This window comes from Crotalus tigris, unplaced genomic scaffold (genome assembly GCF_016545835.1).
Source record: "Crotalus tigris isolate CLP2741 ecotype Arizona unplaced genomic scaffold, ASM1654583v1 scf7180000017633.3093840, whole genome shotgun sequence".
Taxonomy (NCBI): Eukaryota; Metazoa; Chordata; class Lepidosauria; order Squamata; family Viperidae; genus Crotalus; species Crotalus tigris.
Genome location: NW_024096527.1, coordinates 1696280 through 1716367, shown reverse-complemented (window position 1 = coordinate 1716367; position 20088 = coordinate 1696280). Strand labels below are relative to the sequence as shown.

Below are 20088 nucleotides of genomic sequence, written 5' to 3'. Positions count from 1 at the left end.
AGCAAAAAAAGTGTGATTGAGCCCAAAATTTATGTTGCTAATTGAGACATTTGTTAAGTGAGTTTTGCCCCATTTTATGACCTTTTTGCCACAGTTGTTAAGTGAATCATTGCGGTTGTTAAGTTAATAACTTCATTATTAAATGAATGTGGTTTCCCCATTGACTTTGCTCATTAGAGGTCGCAAAAATTGATCATATAACTCTGGGACACCACAACCATGATAAATATGAACCAGTTGCCAAGCATCTGAATTTTGATTCATAGGGATGCTTCAACTGTTGTAAGTGTGAAAAATGATCATATGTCATTTTTTTCAGTGCTGTTGTAACTTTGAACGGTCACTAAACGAACTGTTGTAAGTCAAGGACTACCTGTACTTTAAGCCCAAAGGTCATGCAACATTCAAAACTCCATTCCTCAGTCTTGAATATTCAGCAGTTGGGTAACGATACTCGAACAATGGATGATTTCAGCAAGAAGAAACCTGCTGGTTTCATTTTTCATTCTTTAACAACAGCAGCAGCAGCAACAACAACAAAGGAATCTGGATTGAAGGGGGTGGAAAACTGGGCTTAAACTAACCAAATAAGTTTCAGTAATACATGTACACTTCTTTTTTCCGCCTTTGAATCAATTTTGACTCCTGGTAAGCACTGGGGCAAGTCTCCTGCAGTTTTCTTGGCCACATTTTTCAGATGTGCCTTGACATTGTTTGCTTCTTCTTAGGGCTGAGAAAAAATGACCAGCCCTAAGACACCCAATTGACTTGATGCCCAAAACAAGATTAGAACTCAGGTTCACTGTTTCTAGTCCAGCACCTTCATCTGTACGTCAAACTGGTTCTTGGTTTGAGGGAGAAAGTCTGGTCCAAGCTCACTAGGTGACTGGCTGTCTAAATCAGGACTAAAACTCACAGTTGCTTGGTTTTTATCTTGGTGCTTTTAACCACCATACAAATTGGCTTTTGTACTGAATGTACAGCTTTGCACTAGAAATAGTTATTTACTCCAAATGTAGGACAAGTGACACATGCCTTCTAGCTGCACCTATGAAAAGAAGCCAAGAGTTTTTTTGTACCTGCAAAACAGGAGACAGCCATAGGATGAAGCTGTTAAAAACACAAATCTGGAGCATATGCGAATTTTGAAGTGCAGTATTACCATTCTATGCTGCAGTAGTCAAATTTCACCTTGAGGACAATTATGGATACCCAGTTTGACAATCTGGCTTTACAGAAAAACAGAGTTGGAAGCGACCTTGAAGGTCTTCTAGTCCAACTCCGTGCTCAAGCAGGAGACTCTATGCTATTTCAGACAAATGACTGTCCAGTCTCTTTTTAAGATCCTCCAGTGCTGTAGCATCTACAGCTTCTGAAGGCAAGCCATTCCACTGGTTTATTGTTCTCAGGAAATTTCTCCTTAGTTCAATCTAGGTTACTTCTCTCCTTGATTAGTCCCATCCATTGCTTTTTGTCTTGCCTCTTGTGCTTTGGAAAATAGGTTGTCCCCTTTTTCTTTGTTAACAACCTCTCAAATATTGGAAGACTGCTATCATGTGACCCCTAGTCCCTTCCTTTGGGTATGTCTTTATCAAATGTATTTATTAAATGGCTTCATCATAGCCCCTTTCCTCCTCCAGTTCAGATTATGTCATTTAGATCTGTGTCATGCTGTTTCTCTCTGTTTAAATTAAGTTGTACATTTGTGAGGAACACCCCCCCCCCAAATACGCAAAATACAAAAAACACCCTACCATTTTCTTGGAGCCCTTCTTTCAAAAGAAACCAAACCCAGATAGGTTCCCTCTGGAGAGCATTTCAGCACCCACAGCACAGTTGAGCTAGTAATTCTGGTTTTAGAAATGGGATCAAATGTCTTTCCAGGGAAGAGAAATTAGGCCAGAGAAGAAAAAACAGCCCAGTTCCAAGTTGGAAGGCTGTCAAATTTCATCTTCTTTCAATTTTTCATTTTTGCAATCTTAAAGCTTTTGCAAGTGAGCATGTTTCCCAGCATTTTTCATTAACATGTACTTGTGCTAATTTCTTCAATTATATTTTATTTTGTTGTTATTTTAAAAAAAAAGACTATACTGCAAAACTCAGATTGCTGTGAATTCTTGCACCAACCTGAAAATAAAATGTATATTAAAATGGTGAACTAAGAATTTCTCTTCCATCTCCACGCAAGTTGTAATTCAAGTTGATTTTGGAAACCTTAACACAACAACTTGGAGGCAAGCTTTGATGTCTCAGTGTAGCACTAATATCAGCAATGGGGTACCAGAGATACATACTAAGGGTGCTAATTAAAAGAAAAAGAGCTTCTTGAGCCTACAGTACACACACACACACACACACACACACACAAATCTTTTTGTTTCCAAGGTGGCCTCTGGAGATTTCGTAAGCTCCACTGAGATCTCAGGATTAAATATGACACGTCAGTGCATATTGGAAGAGCGTTCACTTGCCCCTAACCCCTAATCTGGATTGAAGCCCCTAAACCCTTTGCCGAATTTCTGTGTTCAGGACCAACCTCCTCAGGGTCTCACTCATATTTATAACATCCCCAGGCTGCCAGGAGATGCCCTGAAATGAAGTCCTATTTTTTTATACATTACCTGCAGATGCTGAAGATGATGCCTGTTGTATGAACAATCCCGTAATGACAACAGAGGGGCGGCTAGTTTAACTGTGGTGTGGGGAAGGGGAATTTGATGCCCAGAAGGTATATTTTGGCTTTTGGTTCCCCCTCCCCCAAGTAGCTTGGTTTGTTCAGGCTTCAAACCAGATGCCTTCCTTTGCCCCCCCAGGGAACAGAGAGATATTTCAGGCGGATGTGGGGTGGGGAGAACAAAGTGCAATAGACTGCCGTTATCTGAGTCACAGGTTCTCTCCCCAGGAGAACAAGTTGGCCTTGTTTAATTCTCACCTCACAGTGGGAATCGCATCTATTGTGCGCTCCCAGGTGTTTGGTATCTAATGCCGCCTTGTTTCTTTTCCTCGAATGCTCAGCTCCAAGGCTTCTGTGCTAAAGAAATTACTTGAGAATCTCCACTGTGCAGGGAAACCGAGATGGTGGGGGAACTCTGGATTGGTTTAACCCAGTTTTTTTTTTTTTTAACAAGCTGCTGTCGCTGGATTCATACATGCTAAGCCACAAACCAAGGGAACAGGACTGAAATGTTTAAACAATTCTAGGAGGCAGGTTTCTGCTGGAAGGAGGTTAAAAAGTGGATGGAATCAAGCTGAGATTTAACAGGCCTATTTTTGCTTGATCTTTTCACCTCCTATTCCTCCGGCCCTAAAAATGGGAGCATAGAATACTAGTGAGGATCCAAACATAATAAAAATGGGTTGATGACTACAAGAAAGCTAAAGATTGCCCACCCCAATCCAGTCATAGGCCCAGGTCTAGATAAACCCCATTACACCTTAGCTCAGGTACAAGACATAAAACCAGTGACTTCACCATGGCTGGTGAAAATTAAAAGGAAACATTTTTGAGCAGCCAAGCTTTGTAAGGACCCACATCTACAGTGCCAATCAGCTTGAATCTGGTAGGTATGGACAAGAATGGAAGAATCTTGTTTGCATTTATACCCCCTCCCCCTAAACTTTGCAGAAACAAGGTGAGCCACACTTATTTTTATCAGATTCTCTGTGTGCATAAAGAGTCTATCTGCAAATATGGCAGATACATAATAGGTGAAGGAATTGTGGCTTTCATGCGCCTGATTGTGGGCTTCCTAGAAATATCCCTCCTACTGTTATGATATACAAGACAACTAGACAAACTTGCTTTGAATTAGCATGACAGTTCTTAAAAGGCGTTTCAGTGCTGCAGTATGCTAATGCAGCTAAGCACCAATCAGAGAACAGGATTCAGATGTTGCTGAATTATAACTCACTGTATCATAAATAATGAGGGATGCTGGATTTATAGTTCAGATAGAAAAGAATATTTGCAGCTCAGGCTTGAACTATGGGATCCTTGGTGCTGATGATGTTACCTAGTTTGGTAATGAAACATTTGCAAGAAAACCACCAAGTTCACGGAGCACCAAGGGCCCCATTATTTATAGTTCAGCCACATGAAAAGGGCAACAGGTATGCCACACCTGATTTATGTGAGCTGAAAGGCTGATCTTATAACTCTCTTCTCTGCATTCTCCCCACTAATTTTTGCTAATATTATTCTATTCCTTCACTGTTGTTGGGTGCTATAGTGTTTAAATCCCTTAAAAATATTTTTTACAAACAAACAAAAAAGCTACCAAAACAAACAGAATAAAACTCTCATTTGCTTTGAAGAAAGGTGCCAAAAAGTGCTCTGCTACCTGTTTTCTTCTTGTTTTGTGCCTAATTTTTTTGGTAGATGACAAAATGCCCCTTTGACACTCTTCCTTACTTACGATGCCAAGACCTTGCCACCTCCCACATCCCAGTATATTAAAATGCCCTTTGAATTAATTAATTCCGCTGAGATGAGTTTGCAAGCAGCTATTTCTTGGCTTCTCAGAGAGCGGGAAGGAGATTTTGTTCCATGTCCTCCCCCCCAAGGTAAAGCTGAAGAAGCAACTCAGGAATTTCTGTCCACACCCTCGGCCAAGCCCCACTGTCCCCAGGTATTTTTTTTTCTTTTTGCCGAATTCCTCAAGTTGCACTCATTCCACCAGCAGTTTGTTCGGTCTTCTCTGTCTGACCTTTGGCCATACCCAAGATAGATGTTTATGACCTCTCTTCAGCTTATCGTGCCTGGGAGTCAAAAGTCCACCCAAAGAGGGTTCTTGCTATTGCAGAAATGCCAGTCAGGCATTAGCTTATAGCTGGTATCAATGTGAAATATGCCTCCTCCCCCTTCTCTTTGCTTAAGCTGTTATTTGAGTTTGGAATTGCTGAGAAAATTCAGAACAAACAGGATAGGACAGTCTGGGTGGATGGGAGCCAGAAGCTCCCCTGCCCTGTGCTTTTCCCCCCACCATAGATACTTCTCTCCTTCCTCGCTGCCCAGGTAGGAGAGGTAATAAAAAAATTGAGAAGACATCTGAAAATCATTAGCTCTGTAGCTGATAAGTAAAGTGCCTCCTAAATCAGGCTGGAATGAAACCTGATGCTTCCCTGTTTTAAAGTAAACTTCCCATACATGCTTATCAATGTCTGAACTACATAATCCAGAAATTTAAAGAGCTCCCAACTAGTCAATCCTCTTGTCCAGCACCCCCTTTTCAATACAGGTAGCTACAACCACAACTTATCACCACAACTGGGGCCAGAATTGCTAAGCAAGGCAGTTAAGTGACACCTGCCCAATTGTATGACCTTTTTTGCCACCGTTGTTAAGCAAATCACTGCACTTGTTAAGTGAATCACACGGTTGCTAAACAAATCTGACTTCCCCCATTGACTGTGCTTGTTGAGAGTCATTGGGAAGGTCACAAATGATCACAGGACACCAGGATGCTGCAACCATCGTGAATACAAGCCAATTGCCAAGTGCCTGAATTTTGATCGCATGACCTGCTTAACAGTTGTCAAGTGCAAGGACCAGGTGTAAGTCGTTTTTTTCAGTGCTGTTATAACTTTGGTCACTAAGTGAATGGTTATAAGCCAAGTACCATTCCGCTGTTCTTTGACTCCAACAACTGGTCTCCAGAGCTATACTGCCTCTGAGTTTAGGGACTCCACTCTTGGAGGAAAGGGATTTTGGGGAGGCATTTTACATCATGAAAACAGAATGGAGGAGCCAGGCTGATCTCTTCCCAAGAATGTATCCCCACCATGTAAAAACAAAAGATTTTTCCTTTTCATCTTCAGGTTTCAATGAATTAGCATAATAAGAACAAAGACAACTTTGTTGGGTCATCCAAAGAAAGCTACTTATCTCTTTCTTGAAGCATATTAGCAATTCATTTGGAGTCCTGTCCTGAATAGTTTGAGGCTCACTGTTGACTTGTTATATGTCAGCACAGCTTGTATTACCGAGGATGATGGCAAAGTGGGTGTCTAGCTTGGAAAACCAGATGTTGAAGAAAAGAAAAACAGAAGACCCATTGCTTATCTGCCTTGTGTCTTGGCAAGCTGGAAAATGGAAAGTAGACTTGAGAGGCTGCCACAAAGAAGAGGGAGTCAAACTATTCTCCAAAGCGCCTGAAGTCAGCACAAGAAGCAACTCATGGAAACTAATCAAGGAGAGAAGCAACCTGGAACTAAGGAGAAATTTTCTGGCAGTGAAAACAATCAGTGGAACAACCTGCCTCCAGAAGTTGTGGGTGCTCCAACACTGGAGATTTTAAAGAAGAGCTTGGACAACCGTTTGTCTGAAATGATACAGGTTCTCCTGCCTGAGCAGGGGGTTGGACTAGAAGACCTCCAAGGTCCCTTCCAATTCTGTTATTCTGTTATTCATGGATTCACTTTGGCTATCAGCAGCTCCCATCTGAAGTGGCCAATAATGGTGCCTCCAGATTCAGAAGCAATATATTCCACTACTCTATCTTTACATGACATCTATGAAATACATTTCTACCAAAAGGTAAAAAGCATCATCTTAAATTATTTCAAAAACAAATTGAAGATTGTTCTGTTAATGACTTAATCATGATAGCCTCCAGATGCAGAGTCAGTCTATCACCAAATTAGAGAATCTGGGATGAAGAACTCTTGTCTCCATATTCTGCTACTGAGTTTCCCAGAGGCTGCTGGTTGATCCCTGCTGGAAAAAGGATGTTGGGACAAATAGTTTGGGACTGCTTTGAATGAACCCAGCAGAGACCTCTACAGTATATAAATCTTGTTAATTTCCCTACTTATTTGCTTGGTTTCAACTTTCCTTCTGGCATTTTGCTTAGGAATTAAAACATCAACTTGAAAAAAGCTCTAAAGAATGCTTGTTCTCTTTTGCTAGACAGAACTGGTGAATTTAAGTTACATCATAGGTGCTCACAGAGTACAGTAAAAAATGTCAACTGTTTTTTAATGTGTAACACATAAAAGCAGTTGCATATTTCAACATTCACAGAGGTGGTGGACTCCTTGTCACTGGAGGTGTTTGCTCAGGGATTATATCAGTGTTTTTTTCAACCTTGGCAACTTTAAGACGGGTGGACTTCAACTCCCAGAATTCCCCAATTAGCATGTTGGCTGAGAAATTCTGGGAGTTGAAGTCTACACATCTTAAAATTGCCAAGATTGAAAAACACTCAGCTAGGCAGCCATCTCTCAGTGCTTGGATTTGGATGGCCCTTTCTAACTCTTGTGATTCTGATTCTAGAGTTTCTCTCTCTCTCTCTCTCTCTCTCTCTCTCTCTCTCTCTCTCTCTCTCTCTCTCTCTCTCTCTCTCTCTCTCTCTCTCTCTCCCTCCCTCCCTCCCTCCCTCCCTCCCTCTCCTATCTATCGATATCCCTGTATCACTTTTTTTAAACTGCCCATCTCCCTCATGGAGGGACACTTAATATATCTTCTGTATCTTACATAGTATCTCAATATATACTCTGTATCTTACAGAGTAACAGTTTGACTTCCAGAAAATCAAATAAAAGGACATCCAGAGTTTTTAGGAATACAAATCTACCTGCTACTAGGAATAAGCAAATGTTCAGTTTCTCTCATTATCTCAATCTTCATTAATATGTTTAAAGATCGTATTAACCAAACTCGCAAATTCCTACATACAATTCTATATGCAGTTCTGCATGATATTCACCTGTTGAAACCAAGTTCTATATTATCACCCCTTGCTCGCCCTTTTTTGTAAATACTATATACTATACATGCATTCACTTCTATTATTTTCCATCATCATTATTATTAGTCCAATGCAGAGCTGTGAATTTCAAACCAGAATTAAATTTCATCTGAGTTTAGAAAGGAAATTAGGTAAGTCTGCCCTCAAACACTTTCTAACCCAATTTTTCTCGCACGCCTGGCTGACACCACATTCTAAGGTCCAGATCTGATTCTGGAAGCAGGAGCCACATTCAAAATTGGGCTTGGAAACCTATCTTTGCCCTTTCAATTCCTCCATACAATCCCATATTTGAGCAAACCTGTCCCAAGTCCCCCGAGGACTCACCTGCACAGGATCCCAGAGACCCATGTCTGAATTTGCGCAGGTAGCCTCCAAAATCCATGCCTAGCACAGGCAGACCCAAACCTGTTGGCCAGTCCCAGCCTTCTGAATCCAGACCAACGTTTCCCAACTTGAATGCCTGTCTGCTGTGGGAGGCCTGCTCAGGGGCATTTGATCGGAGAGGTATTTGCAAGTTTGAGCTGCGTTGGCAGTTTTGAACAAGCGTAGGAATGGGAGGGGCAGAGACACTACAAGTCTGTGGGCTGTGTCACACTGATAAGCTTTCTCCATCAGGATCTCACCCACACACACTCACCCACACAGAGAGAAACAAATTTCTAGAACTTGAAGCAGCAGAGATGCAATGAATTTCAGGACAAAATGTGCCCCCCCCCACTTGCCACCTGTTACGGAAAGGGAAGCATTCTTACTGGCCCTTCCAGAGGGAAGTCAGCACTGGGAAAACAAGAAAGAAGAACATTACCCAAGCCTCCCACTGCCCCACAGCCCTAAATTCCTATCCTGAATCTGCCTTAAGGTAGAAATTAATTATCTGAGGTCACATTCAGGTTGCATTTGTTCAGAAATGATCTCTATCTAAAAAAACAGAACCACTTTTGTAAAGCCAGAGTAGAGACTGCATGAAGATTAAAGGTAAGGATGGTTCATTTTAATCCTGGCGGATTCCAGAGGTGACGTGTTTTTTCAAAGCACTGTGCAAAGTCCTGGCTGTTTCATCGGACTTTTGTGGGGATTTAATTAACCCTTTGGCATTTTGAAAAGTCTTTACAGCTCTTGTAGTTTCAGCTCCATTTCTGGATTTGTTACAGTTGTTTTCTACTGGTTTTGAACTGCTGTTGAACTATGGTCTATTATCGGGAGACTGTTCTGCAATTGTCATTTCAAGAAGCCCGGAAAACAGACTTTTTTTTAAAAAAAAAAATCATTTAATAAACCCATGTGTGCCCTTTTAAAGTCTGTGTTGATGAATTTTGGTCATAGCCACTTGGGATTGAAACACCCTCCAATATATTTTAGGATGGCTAAACTAATTGTTATATCTTTGCCTTGGGGTTTTAAGAGATTAGTTAAATGGCGGAGTTTGTTGCAAATTGCCCTTGACTTACAACCATTCGTTTAGCAACTGTTCAAAGTTACAACAGCACTGAAAAAGTGACTTACAACTGATCTTCACACTTATGACTGTCACAGCATCACCACAGTCATATGATCAAAATTCAGGTATTTGACAACCCAGCATGTATAGTGTTTATGATGGTTGCAGTGTTAGGGTTTGTGACCATCCCAATGGCTTCGAGATAAGCAAAGTCAATGGGGGAAGCCGTACTCACTTAACAACCATGTGATTCATTTAACATCCGCAGTGATTTCCTTAGGAACCGTAGCAAAAAAGTCATAAAATCAGATGTGACTCGCTTAACAACAATCTTGTTTAGGAACAAAAATTCTGATCCCAACTGTGGTGGTAAGTCAGGGGTCTTCAAACTTGGCCCTTTTATGACTTGTGGACTTCAACTCCCAGAATTCCTCAGCCAGGCACGCTGGCTGAGGAATTCTGGGAGTTGAAGTCCACAAGTCATAAAAGAGCCAAGTTTGAAGACCCCTGTTGTAAGTTGAGGAACTACCTGTATATAACCATGTGTTGAATGATTGTTCAAATTTGCAAAGGTGCAGAAAAAAAAGTTATTTAGGACCTGTGCTAGCACTTACAAGTAGCCTCAGCATCCACACAGTCATCTCTTTGTAATTCAGGGACCTGGCAACAGCTACATGAGAAAGCCAGCAGGAAGATTGCAAATCATGCTCATGAGATGTCTTGCTTAAGGACTGCATTGATTCACTTAACAGCTGCAGGAAAAACAGTCATAAAACTGGGCGCAGTGGTGTGATCTTCACTTCATAACCATACTGCTTAAGGATGAATTTTCCAGTCCCTATTGTGGTGGCACGTTGAGGACTACCTGTATCTCAAGTCCTAGGCCATGGTGACAAGGGAGAAAGAGCAATCAAATTCTATGGCAGGGGTCTTCAAACTTGGCAACTTTAAGACTTGTGGACTTCAACTCCCAGAATTCCTCAGCCAGCCAGCTGAGGAATTCTGGGAGTTGAAGTCCACAAGTCTTAAAGTTGCCAGGTTTGAAGACCCCTGTTCTATGGTATACCAGGCTGACAGTGCTGCTCCATAGCAGTAGCAATAGCAACGGCACTTACACTTATATACTGCTCCATAGTGCTTTACAGCACTCTCTGAGCGGTTCACAATGTCAGCCTATTGCCCGCCCAACAATCTGGGTCCTCATTTCAGACTGTGGGCAGAGTTAGCCTGCAATACAGGTAGTCCTCACCTCATGACCACAAATGAGCCCCAAATTTCTCTTGCCAAGTCAAACATTTGTTAAGGGAATTTTGCCCCATTTTGCGACTTTTCTTGCCACAGTTGTTAAGTGAATCACTGCAGTTGTTAAAGTTAGTACACGGTTGTCAAGCGAATCTGGATTCCCCGTTGATTTTGTCTGTCAGAAGGGCGCAAAAGGGGATCATATGACCCCAGGGACACTGCAACCGACATAAATGTGAGCCAGTTGCCAAGCGTCTGAATTTTGATCACATGACCCTGGGGATGCTGCAACGGTCACAAGTGTGGAAAACAGTCTTAAGTCACTTTTTTCTCTGCCATTGTAACTTTGAACGGTCACTAAATTAACTGTTGTATGACGAGGACTACCTGTACTGCATTCTAACCACTGTACCACCAGGACTTTTGCTATATTTACCCTGGCAAGGCTGTTAACATCTGGAGGAGCGCCATTCACCCATTTATCCTCTGAGGTATTTATCAAGGACTACCTGTAAATTCAGGAGCCTCTTTCTTAGAGCCTGCTGTAATTCATTGCAGGCTCAAAGTAGTCCAAATCCAGGAAAGAATAGGTGTGTCAGCCCAGTTCCCAGAATATTTCTTTATATGACAAAGGAAAACTTGTTAGGTGCCACTAGGTGACCCTGTAAATCTCATCTTAATGGCATGTACAAGGCAAAGTCCACAGCTACTATAAAAACATCAGGCACCACCCTTGAGACAGTTGCATTTTTATGATCCAATAGAAACTAGATTGCTTTCACTTTTTTTTCTTGTAGCTCAACAATTCTTGAAGAACTTTTTAAAAATTCCCACCGGACAAGGCCTCGCACCCCACCTTGCTACAGAAAATACATTACTGCTTTGCTGCAAAAGTTTTGTGAGATGGTAACTCCCCAACTTCTTGTCCTCCAGATCTGTTGGCCATGATCCCAGCCAAAGGACGCATCGGATGTAGCCCAATATATTTAAAGAGTCCCAAGTTGCATTAATCATAGAAACTGGGTTGCTAAGATCTCCCTGCAAAATCCTGGGAGCTGTTCTTTGATTCCTGATAAACTGAATTAGCCAATTTTAAATTGTATCAAGCCAAAACAATCATTTGGCAGGAATTAAAGCAAGCCTTCTAGTGCTAAGAGGGTATAAGATTCAGTTCCCAGAACTGGATTGCAAATCCAGGTGATAATTAGATAGCATCAAAGAAATACAGAATATTCTAATTTTCTGAAAAGGTAAACTGGTGTGTTCATGAGCATGTCTATGTCATGAGCAATATGGAAGTAGTGTGATACTGCCTATTTATGTATGTATTTAAATTTATTGGCTACCCAACTCCAGTGAACTCTGAATTCTTTTTCAACTACTCAGACTAGCCTGCAGTCTTGGGATGTCTTAGTGGCTTCTGATGCAAGTGCTAAGCAGGCCTGATCTTGGTTAGTGTTCAAGACCAGCCAAGGTCAGTTAGAAGTTGCTAGCTAACTCAGTTTAGGAAACTGAAGACCAATAAAGCACATCTCAACATGATTGATTGCAGCATTCTACTAAGATCCAAATAAATATCTAAATTCAAATGGCTTGAAAGCTGTTCCTATCCCACAAGCCTGATGGCAGAAGGTACAATGTTGGCTCTTGATCAATTATGGTTGAAGATGTAAGGAGTTGCTCTTCCATCCTTCTAGCAGTTTCTGCTAGCTCTCTTTGTTTTTTGGCTTATATAGCTTGAATCCAGTGCTTGAAGCTTGCTTATTAATTAATTCACTATTAGATTCAATCCTGCCTTTCCTCCAGGGGTTCAAGCATTCCCTCCTCCAGTTTATTTATTTATTTATTTATTTATGAGACTTATATACCGCTTTAAGTGCAAGCACTCTCTAAGCGGTGTACACCAGTAAGCAATGTATGTATATATTTACATTGCCCCCAACAATCTGGGTCCTCATTTTACCTACCCCGGAAGGATGGAAGGCTGAGTTAACCTTGAGCTGGTAAGATTTGAACCGCTGACCTGCTGAACACAGTCAGCTAAAGTGGCCTGCAGTACTGCACCCTAACTGCTGCGCCACCTCAGCTCATATCTCCATGACTATTTTGTAGAGTAGGTTGAGCTCAAAAGATGATTGGCTCCAAGTCTCTATACTGATATAACAAATCAGCCCCTTTTCTCAGTTCATATAATATACACCAAGTCATTTACTAGCCAGTTTTTCATAACTATACATACACTATAGGTAGTCCTTGACTTATGACTATAATTTGAGTATAGAATTATGGCTGCAAGTTATTGAGGTTGTTAAGTGAGTCACCATGTGACCAGACCCAACCTGATCACATTTTTTTGCAGATGCCATTAAGCGAACACCACAATTGTTCAATGTCCAATATTCAATGTCTGAACATTGAATATTAAGTGAATCCATTATATCCATGGCCATTTTTTTGCTGGAAACAGGAAGTAAATGCCAGAAACTGCCAAAAACTATCAAAAGTCATGGTCACATGACCATGGAATGCTGCAAACAGCTGTAAAGGTGAGCCAGTTGCCAAGCTTCCAAAATCAGATGTCTGGGTGGGTCAGCTGCCATAACTTTGAAATCAGGTTGTAAACAACTGATCGTAAGTTGAGGACTGCCTTTACCATTGTTCAATGTGAGAATGCAGCTGCTAGATTCTTTAATAGGTTTGGGGATAAATGTTGTATGAACACCTGAAGATAAAATTCAACTCCCATAGCTGAAGACAGATTTCAGATGAGGTCTCCCAGTTTCAGTGCAATCCGTAAGAGATACACCAGCAAATTCTCATGGTTGCATTGCTCACCCATCCATGGTCTCTCTTACAAACACGCTTAATATGCAGCATCCACTTCCAGCAACTAAGGTAGAAACATTTATGGATAATCTTTGCCAACACTCCAATCTGATCAGACTTTGAGTGGTGAATAACAAAGCACGAATAACCATTACAAGACAGGCAGCCACAGTGGCACCAAAAGGCAATGCATTTACTTTTCAAAATTTGGCATTCAGCCCGGCTCGCCTCCCTTTTCCCCACCAGAAGAGACGCTTCCAGAGACAGCACGTTTCAATGAGTGGGGTCTGCCGCTGACAAAGCCTGTTATTTACCCCAAACTGCTTGCTTCTCTCAGGCAATGATCTCCGACCTTAGCAACTTGAAGAGGCGTGGACTTTAACTCCCAGAATTGCTGGCTGGGGAATTCTGGGACTTGAAGTCCACACCTCTTCAAGATGCCAATATTTAGAAACACTGTCTTGAGAGATGAGACTCCTCAACAAGCCCTCATAAGATGTTCAGATCAAAGAAGCCATTTTGGTTCTGAGAAGGCGTTTGCCTGATGTAACCCAGTGCTGTGCCATATAGAGGTTTACCAAGAAATAATCACAGAAGGGATGTGGAATCACACACGGTTAATTTAAGAAGGAGGTTTCTATGACTAGAGTAAATCCTTTGACGGTATACATCTCACTAAAATGGGGCATATACGATGGTTATGAAGTGGGCCAAAACATCTGGTTATTCTTTGGAGGGATCTTTACAGTGAACAAGAAGCTACTCTGAGAGCTGAGTTTAGAGCAGGAGTGTCAAACTGCCGGCCCGCGGGCTGGATACATCATAGCAAAACTGCGCCCACCCCATTGCCGGCAATGGCAAAAAAGTCGCAATGCGTTGTGACACGTCACGTGACATTGCGAGTTTGACACCCCTGCTCTAGAGAGCTAGAATGCTTTATAATACAGCACAGAACAGCAGTAGGATGCAACTTGTCCTCAAATTTGTTTAACTTCCAGACAATATATTATATTATATGCGTAGTCCTTGACTTACAACCATTTGTTTAGTGACCATTTAAAGTTACAACAGCACTAAAAAAGATGACTTATGACCTGTCCTTCCACTTACAACGGTTGCAGTATCCCCATGGTCACGTGATCAAAATTTGGGTGCCCGTGCAACTGGCATGTATTTACAACAGTTTCAATGTCCTGGGGACATTTGATCACCATTTCTGACCTTCCAGCCAATTTCTGACAAGTCAAGTCAATGGGGGAAGCTAGGTGTGCTTAGGAACATGGTTCACTTAATATGTGCAATTAAAAACTGTGGCAAAAAGATTGTAGAATCAGATGCGCCTCAGTTAACCTTTCTTAACAACAGAATTTCTGGTCCCAATTGTGGTCATAAGTTGAGGATTACCTGTATTGGAAGCTGGTATCAAAATGCAGGCTGAAATATTAGCAGTTTCAGATATGAAGATAACACTACCAGTACTGGGCTAGCTAAAAGTAAAGAAGACATGAAGTGAAATCTGGGTTAACACTGAATATTAAGATATAAAAGGTAATGCCAACAAAAACATTTAGTGGACTTATTTCTTTGTTTGCAGGCAGAAGGATTAAGAATCGATAATGACAAAAATATGTTGAAGAAGCAAAGAGGAAATTAATCGTAAGGAGGAAGACAATAACACAAGTAGGCAAGATTGTGAAAGAGAAGGATATTTTTATGGCAACAAAGGTTGTCATCAGAATAATTTAAAGCAGGAGTCCTTTCAAGAAAAAGGACGGTTATAGAAGCTGGAGATAAGAAAGGACAAAAGAAAGAGAGTAGACGTCTTTGAACTATGAATCTGAAGAAGGTTCCTCAAAGTGTCATTGGCCCCTTTGAATTGTGAGGCTGAAGAAAAGGAATGAAGAAAATTTGAACAGCAAGAAGAACAAATTAGTCAGTGCTCAATGAAATAAAATCAAACTGCTCTCTATAAGCCCTAAGAAGCGAGGGAATGCCTAACTGTTTTGAACCATAAAGTGAGTGGAAAAAAATTGTTGGAGAAGATTGTTAAGTTTGGACAAATCAAAGCCAGTCAGAAAAAGTGTTGGCAGAAGATAAGTGGATAGACACTATCTTCAATGATTGAAATGGGAGGTTCCAAGGACTGAAACCTAGTCCTTCAACTGTTATTTGAAACTACTATTACTCTTTAACACTCTAGAGCAGGGGTTCTCAATCTTGGCAACTTTAAGACTTGTGGACTTCAACTCCCAGAATTCCTCAGCCAGCCAAGGTTGAGAACTCCTGCTCTAGAGAATTCTGGATAAGGAACAGCAATTTATCATTCAACCTGGCTCCAACATGGAAAAAGAAAAAACTCAGAAAGCAGGAAGAGTCTACCTCACGGGTGTCTTGGGAGGCTAAGATGGGATCAATGCCAAGCCTGCACTGTGATAGGCAGCAGGGACTGTCTTATAAAGTGTGTGGGGGGGGGAGAATGCAAAGTCTTTTTCAGAGTGGACAGAATAGAATCCCCCAAAGTGGGCATGGCCTGGACAAAGAAGTGGACCATACCAACAATGATGCAATCTAATTTAAATTTAAATTTGATCAAAATTAAATGAAGTTAGGGAGATAGATAGATAGATAGATAGATAGATAGATAGATAGATAGATAGATATTCTTTTTTTAAAAAGGAAAGAATTTCAAGTAATGATCATATACAGTAGCTTTCTTAGCCACTACCCCAATCCCTTCCATAAGCATCACTGGTTTCCTTCGACACCATTCAAACTTCAAATTGATGAAAACTCAAAGCCAGTTTGGTCTACTAGTTAAGGCAGCAGGCTAGAACGCAGGAGATTGTGAGTTCAAATCCTGCTTTAGCCATGAAAGCCAGTTGGGTGACTTTAAGCCAGTCACTCTCCCTCAGCCCAATACTCTTCACAGGGTTACTGTTGTGGGGAAAATAAGAGGAGGAAGTTGTGTTGAATGTTTGCTGTCTTGAGTTATTTGTAAAAATAAAAAAGATGAGATAGAAACAAACGAACAAACTTTGGAGGAATGTGCTGATAGCCACACTTTGGTCTTCATCCTCTTACCTGCAACTTGGATCCCAGAGCTGCACAGAAGACCTGCCATGGTGCAGTGTATTTAAAGAGGGACACTCTTGAAGCAGCCGGTTTGAATTGAGGGTTGCAGAGGGCAGAAGGAAGGTGCTCCGGTCTGGCCTCGGGATAATGGTCATAAGAAAGGCTCCCATTTCTTGAATCCCACATGGTCTTGAGTGCTGCATGCAACCAGCATCCGCTGCGATTCAGAGTCAAACTGAGTAGCTGGAGGAAAAGGAAAGTGAATCAGCACACACCTGTCCAGGTAAACTCCCTGTCTCATGGCCACTCCTTGACAGATACTTCTTCGCATTGTCTCCTCCCCATAAGAGAGAGAGGCTGGAAGGAGGAAACAAGAGGGAAAAAGAAACTGCAGATGAATGTGGGTCAAAAGCAATCAGGGCAAAGAAAACAATGCCTCCTTTCAGAGATGTTACATTGAATGAGGAGGAAGACTTTTCTTAACAAAGGCAAGAATTGGCAGAACTAGAGGACAATCCTTTTCTCTGCCAGCAAAGGTTACCCAAGGAAACTTACCAAACTTTTAAAAACCACCTTTTAAAAAACTGAGATAAAACAGGGAATAAAACTACACCAATGTCCAAACAACCGTAAATTCTGAGTTGCATAATAAAAACTTAGAAATTGAATGAAAGAACTTACATCACTGTGGCATAAAAATGGCAAAGGTTTCCCCTGTCCAGCCGTGTCTGACTCTAGGGCGCAGTGCTCATCTCTGCTCAGTATAACATTTTCTGGGGTCATGCGGCCAGCATGGCTGTGTGCCAAAGGAACACAGAAGGCTGTTACCTTCCCATTGAAGTGGCACCTATTTATCTACTGGCATTTGCTTGCTTTCAAACGGCTAGCTGGGCAGGAGCTGGGGCAAAGAACGGGAGCTCACCCCATTGTTTGGAGCTTGGCAGTAGTGGGATTCAAATATGTGAACAACCGGTTCTCTGTGTGGATGCTGCTTCTGGAAGTCCATCCTGGGCCCTGGCAACAAAAAATTAGCTACCAGTTTTGCTGAAGTGGTACAAACCAGCTGAATCCCACCCCGGATGGGCTGTCAGTTTTCCAACCAACAAGCTCAGTGTCTTTTTACCATCATACCTTTTTATCATCATTTACTGAGCCATCATACCCCCTCATTGAGCATAGTTAATATTAAAATATGATGGTAATTAAAATATTAAAAAACCTTGTAAAGACAATATTTTATAATGGCGGTATCATTATAAATGCCCAAATGCAGAGTAATTCTAAGGTCTAAAGGAGTTAGAAGGTGGATGCTTCAATATGGCACAGTATCCCCAACTCAGTTGCCTTCAAGGATAATCTTGATTTGGGCAGGAAGATCTCTGGAGAAGCAAAGTCAATGGGGAAGCCAGATTCACTTAACAACCATGTTATAACTGCAGTGATTCACTTGACAGGTGTGGCAAGAAAGGTCGTAAAACAGGGCAAAATTCTCTTAACAACTGTCTTGCTTAGCAATGGAAGTGTTGGCTTGTCAATTGTGGTCATAAGTCAAGGATTACAAGATAAGTTGAAAAGTTGCAGACATGGTGGCACTGTATCATAAAACCTAGAAACAAAGAACAAGAAAGGAATAAGAACAGATTCCAAGCACCATTCCAGTTCAAAAGGCATTCTAGATCATCAGGACTGTCAACATCCAAAGAGAGATTTGGAGGGAGTGAATCTTAGATTAAGAAGAACGGAAGCAATGGCGCAAAAGAACCAGTGACCAGATAGAAAAAGAACAGCCTTCGGGTTGGGGGGGTGGGGGTAAGGACCACTTCACATGAAGGCAATTCCCTGCAATTCCCTCTTTGGACTCTAGATGGTGAGCCAGGGTAAAAACACAGCCAGCCCTTTTTTCTCCTTGAAACACAAATTTGGTCTCTAGTTTCCCACATTTTTTCATGTTTTGGTGGCCTAAACTGGAACTTAGGAAAGCATATATAACACAGAGAGCTGCATATTATTAAGTTGGTAGTCTTTCGGGTTTGAAGAAAACAAACAGCTGGGCACAAAGGTGGCTCTGCAGTCCCAGTTTGGAAGCACAGATTCAGATGTCTTAACTATTATTATAGTTGGTTGCACAGTCAGCCACATTGTTTACACTGGATTTGGTACTTTTGTTTACTTATGAGTCCTTCCAAGAACCTGGGATAGGCAGATATTGTTGCTGGATGATGTTAAAGGTATCATCGCAGGATGTAAGCTGTTCAAGTAAAGCTGCCGTTTGCAGTTGCTGATGAGGATTTTGTCAATGCGGATTGTGTTTAAGAGGTGCTTCCAGGTGTTTTGGGATTGCACTCAAGTCACCTATAACTATTATTGTTGGCTTTGAGCCAGTCTTGACTCCCTTTGACTGCCTGGACAAATCCCTGCAATTTTATTTACCATATTTTTCAGAAGATGCTTTCTTTTGCCTTCTTTTTTCCCAGGGCTAAGAGAGAGTGGCTGACCTAAGATCACCCCAAGGTGCCTAAGGCAGAATTAAGGCAGAACTAGAACTCATCACCTCCCACTTTCTAACCTGCTCTCTTTAATAACTAGACCAGGGGTAGGCAACCTTGGCTCTTTTATGACTCGTGGACTTCAACTCCCAGAATTCCTGAGCCAGCCATGCTGAGGGGAAAGGGAGAGTTTCCAAGCTGAGCCATGCTGGCTCAGGAATTCTGGGAGCTGAAGTCCACGAGTCATAAAAGAGCCAAGGTTGTCTACCCCTGAACTAGACCAAAATGAAACCTCCATTGTTTCTTTCATGTCTGCACCTTATATTTTGGAGTCTCCTCTTCAGGGGTGGGAAGGGGGTGTGTGGCGATCTTGTCAGTTCGTACTAGACAGTCAGATATAATGACAGTCCTGCAAGTAACCCAGCTAACAGCAGTTGGACACTCTTTTGGGTATCCACAGAAGAAGTCACACAAAAAAGGGGCAGGACCTTGTGATGAGGTTGTGGCCGTCATCTTAACTTTTTTGACCGCTCTAAGGACACCTTAGCTTCAGAAGAAGGTTCCTGCCTTCTATAAATTCCTAATTAAAGTGAATGGAACTTCAGTATTAACAGGCAGTCTGCCTCAGATGACGCAGCTTGAGGATCAAAGATGATCACAATTTCATCATTATAGCTAAATGGAACTTTACTATCCAGAGGCAGTCTACCTCAGATGCAAACAAATAAGGAAATCAGTTATGGTGAATAGTTCTTACAAAATATAGACTGGAAAGCTGAAATAGCCAACAAAATTAGAGGCATAGAATAAGGGGGGGGGGAGAGAAAAGGAAAGGCAACTAAACCTACATTATGCCCACATTATTCACAATATCTCTTCTTCCTTTTGCTGAATTTTAGCTTGATTTTTATATTAATTCCAGAGAGCTGGAAATTAAATCTGGAAGATCATTCCTGCTAGGGATTCTCTATAAACATTTTTAAAAGCAGCGCCTTCCATATTTCTCTGCAGAGCAAAAGAATATTTGGGGACAAAGGCCAGAAAGAAGGGAGTGCCCTAGAAAACAAAGTGGAATGGAGGATCTGACATTGCCACTCAGGAAACCAAAGTTCACATTGTTAAAAGGCAACTTTGTGAAGGGAAGTATAATTGTTGCCTCTCTACATAGGGAAGGTGAAAAAGTGCTGGGAAGCCCCAAAGATCCACCATCCAGTCAGAGCTGAAGAAGTGTCTTGGATGAGAAGCGAAACGTCTTCAAAGAAAGACGTTGCCT

The 20088-nt window shown here is 41.6% G+C and overlaps 1 protein-coding gene and 1 long non-coding RNA gene across 4 annotated transcripts in view; one reads left to right on the top strand and one right to left on the bottom strand.

Annotated features, from left to right (window-relative positions):
• Nucleotides 1–16862, bottom strand: part of LOC120304313 (mitotic spindle positioning) — a 28553-nt gene extending 11691 nt beyond the window's left edge. The window contains exon 1 of one of the 3 annotated variants that reach the window (XM_039334720.1): nt 16339–16862. In XM_039334720.1, the coding sequence (XP_039190654.1) occupies nt 16339–16515 (177 nt within the window). In that variant the 5' untranslated portion in view covers nt 16516–16862. Of the gene's footprint in view, nt 1–8075; nt 8300–16338 lie in introns of those variants that run through there. The other 2 variants (XM_039334721.1, XM_039334722.1) reach the window with 2 other exon arrangements.
• LOC120304315 lies at nt 8430–16318 on the top strand. Its single transcript, XR_005555696.1, has 3 exons — nt 8430–8726; nt 11229–11337; nt 14852–16318. It is a non-coding gene; the product is annotated as an uncharacterized LOC120304315 (long non-coding RNA).
• Nucleotides 16863–20088: the final 3226 nt, after the last annotated feature.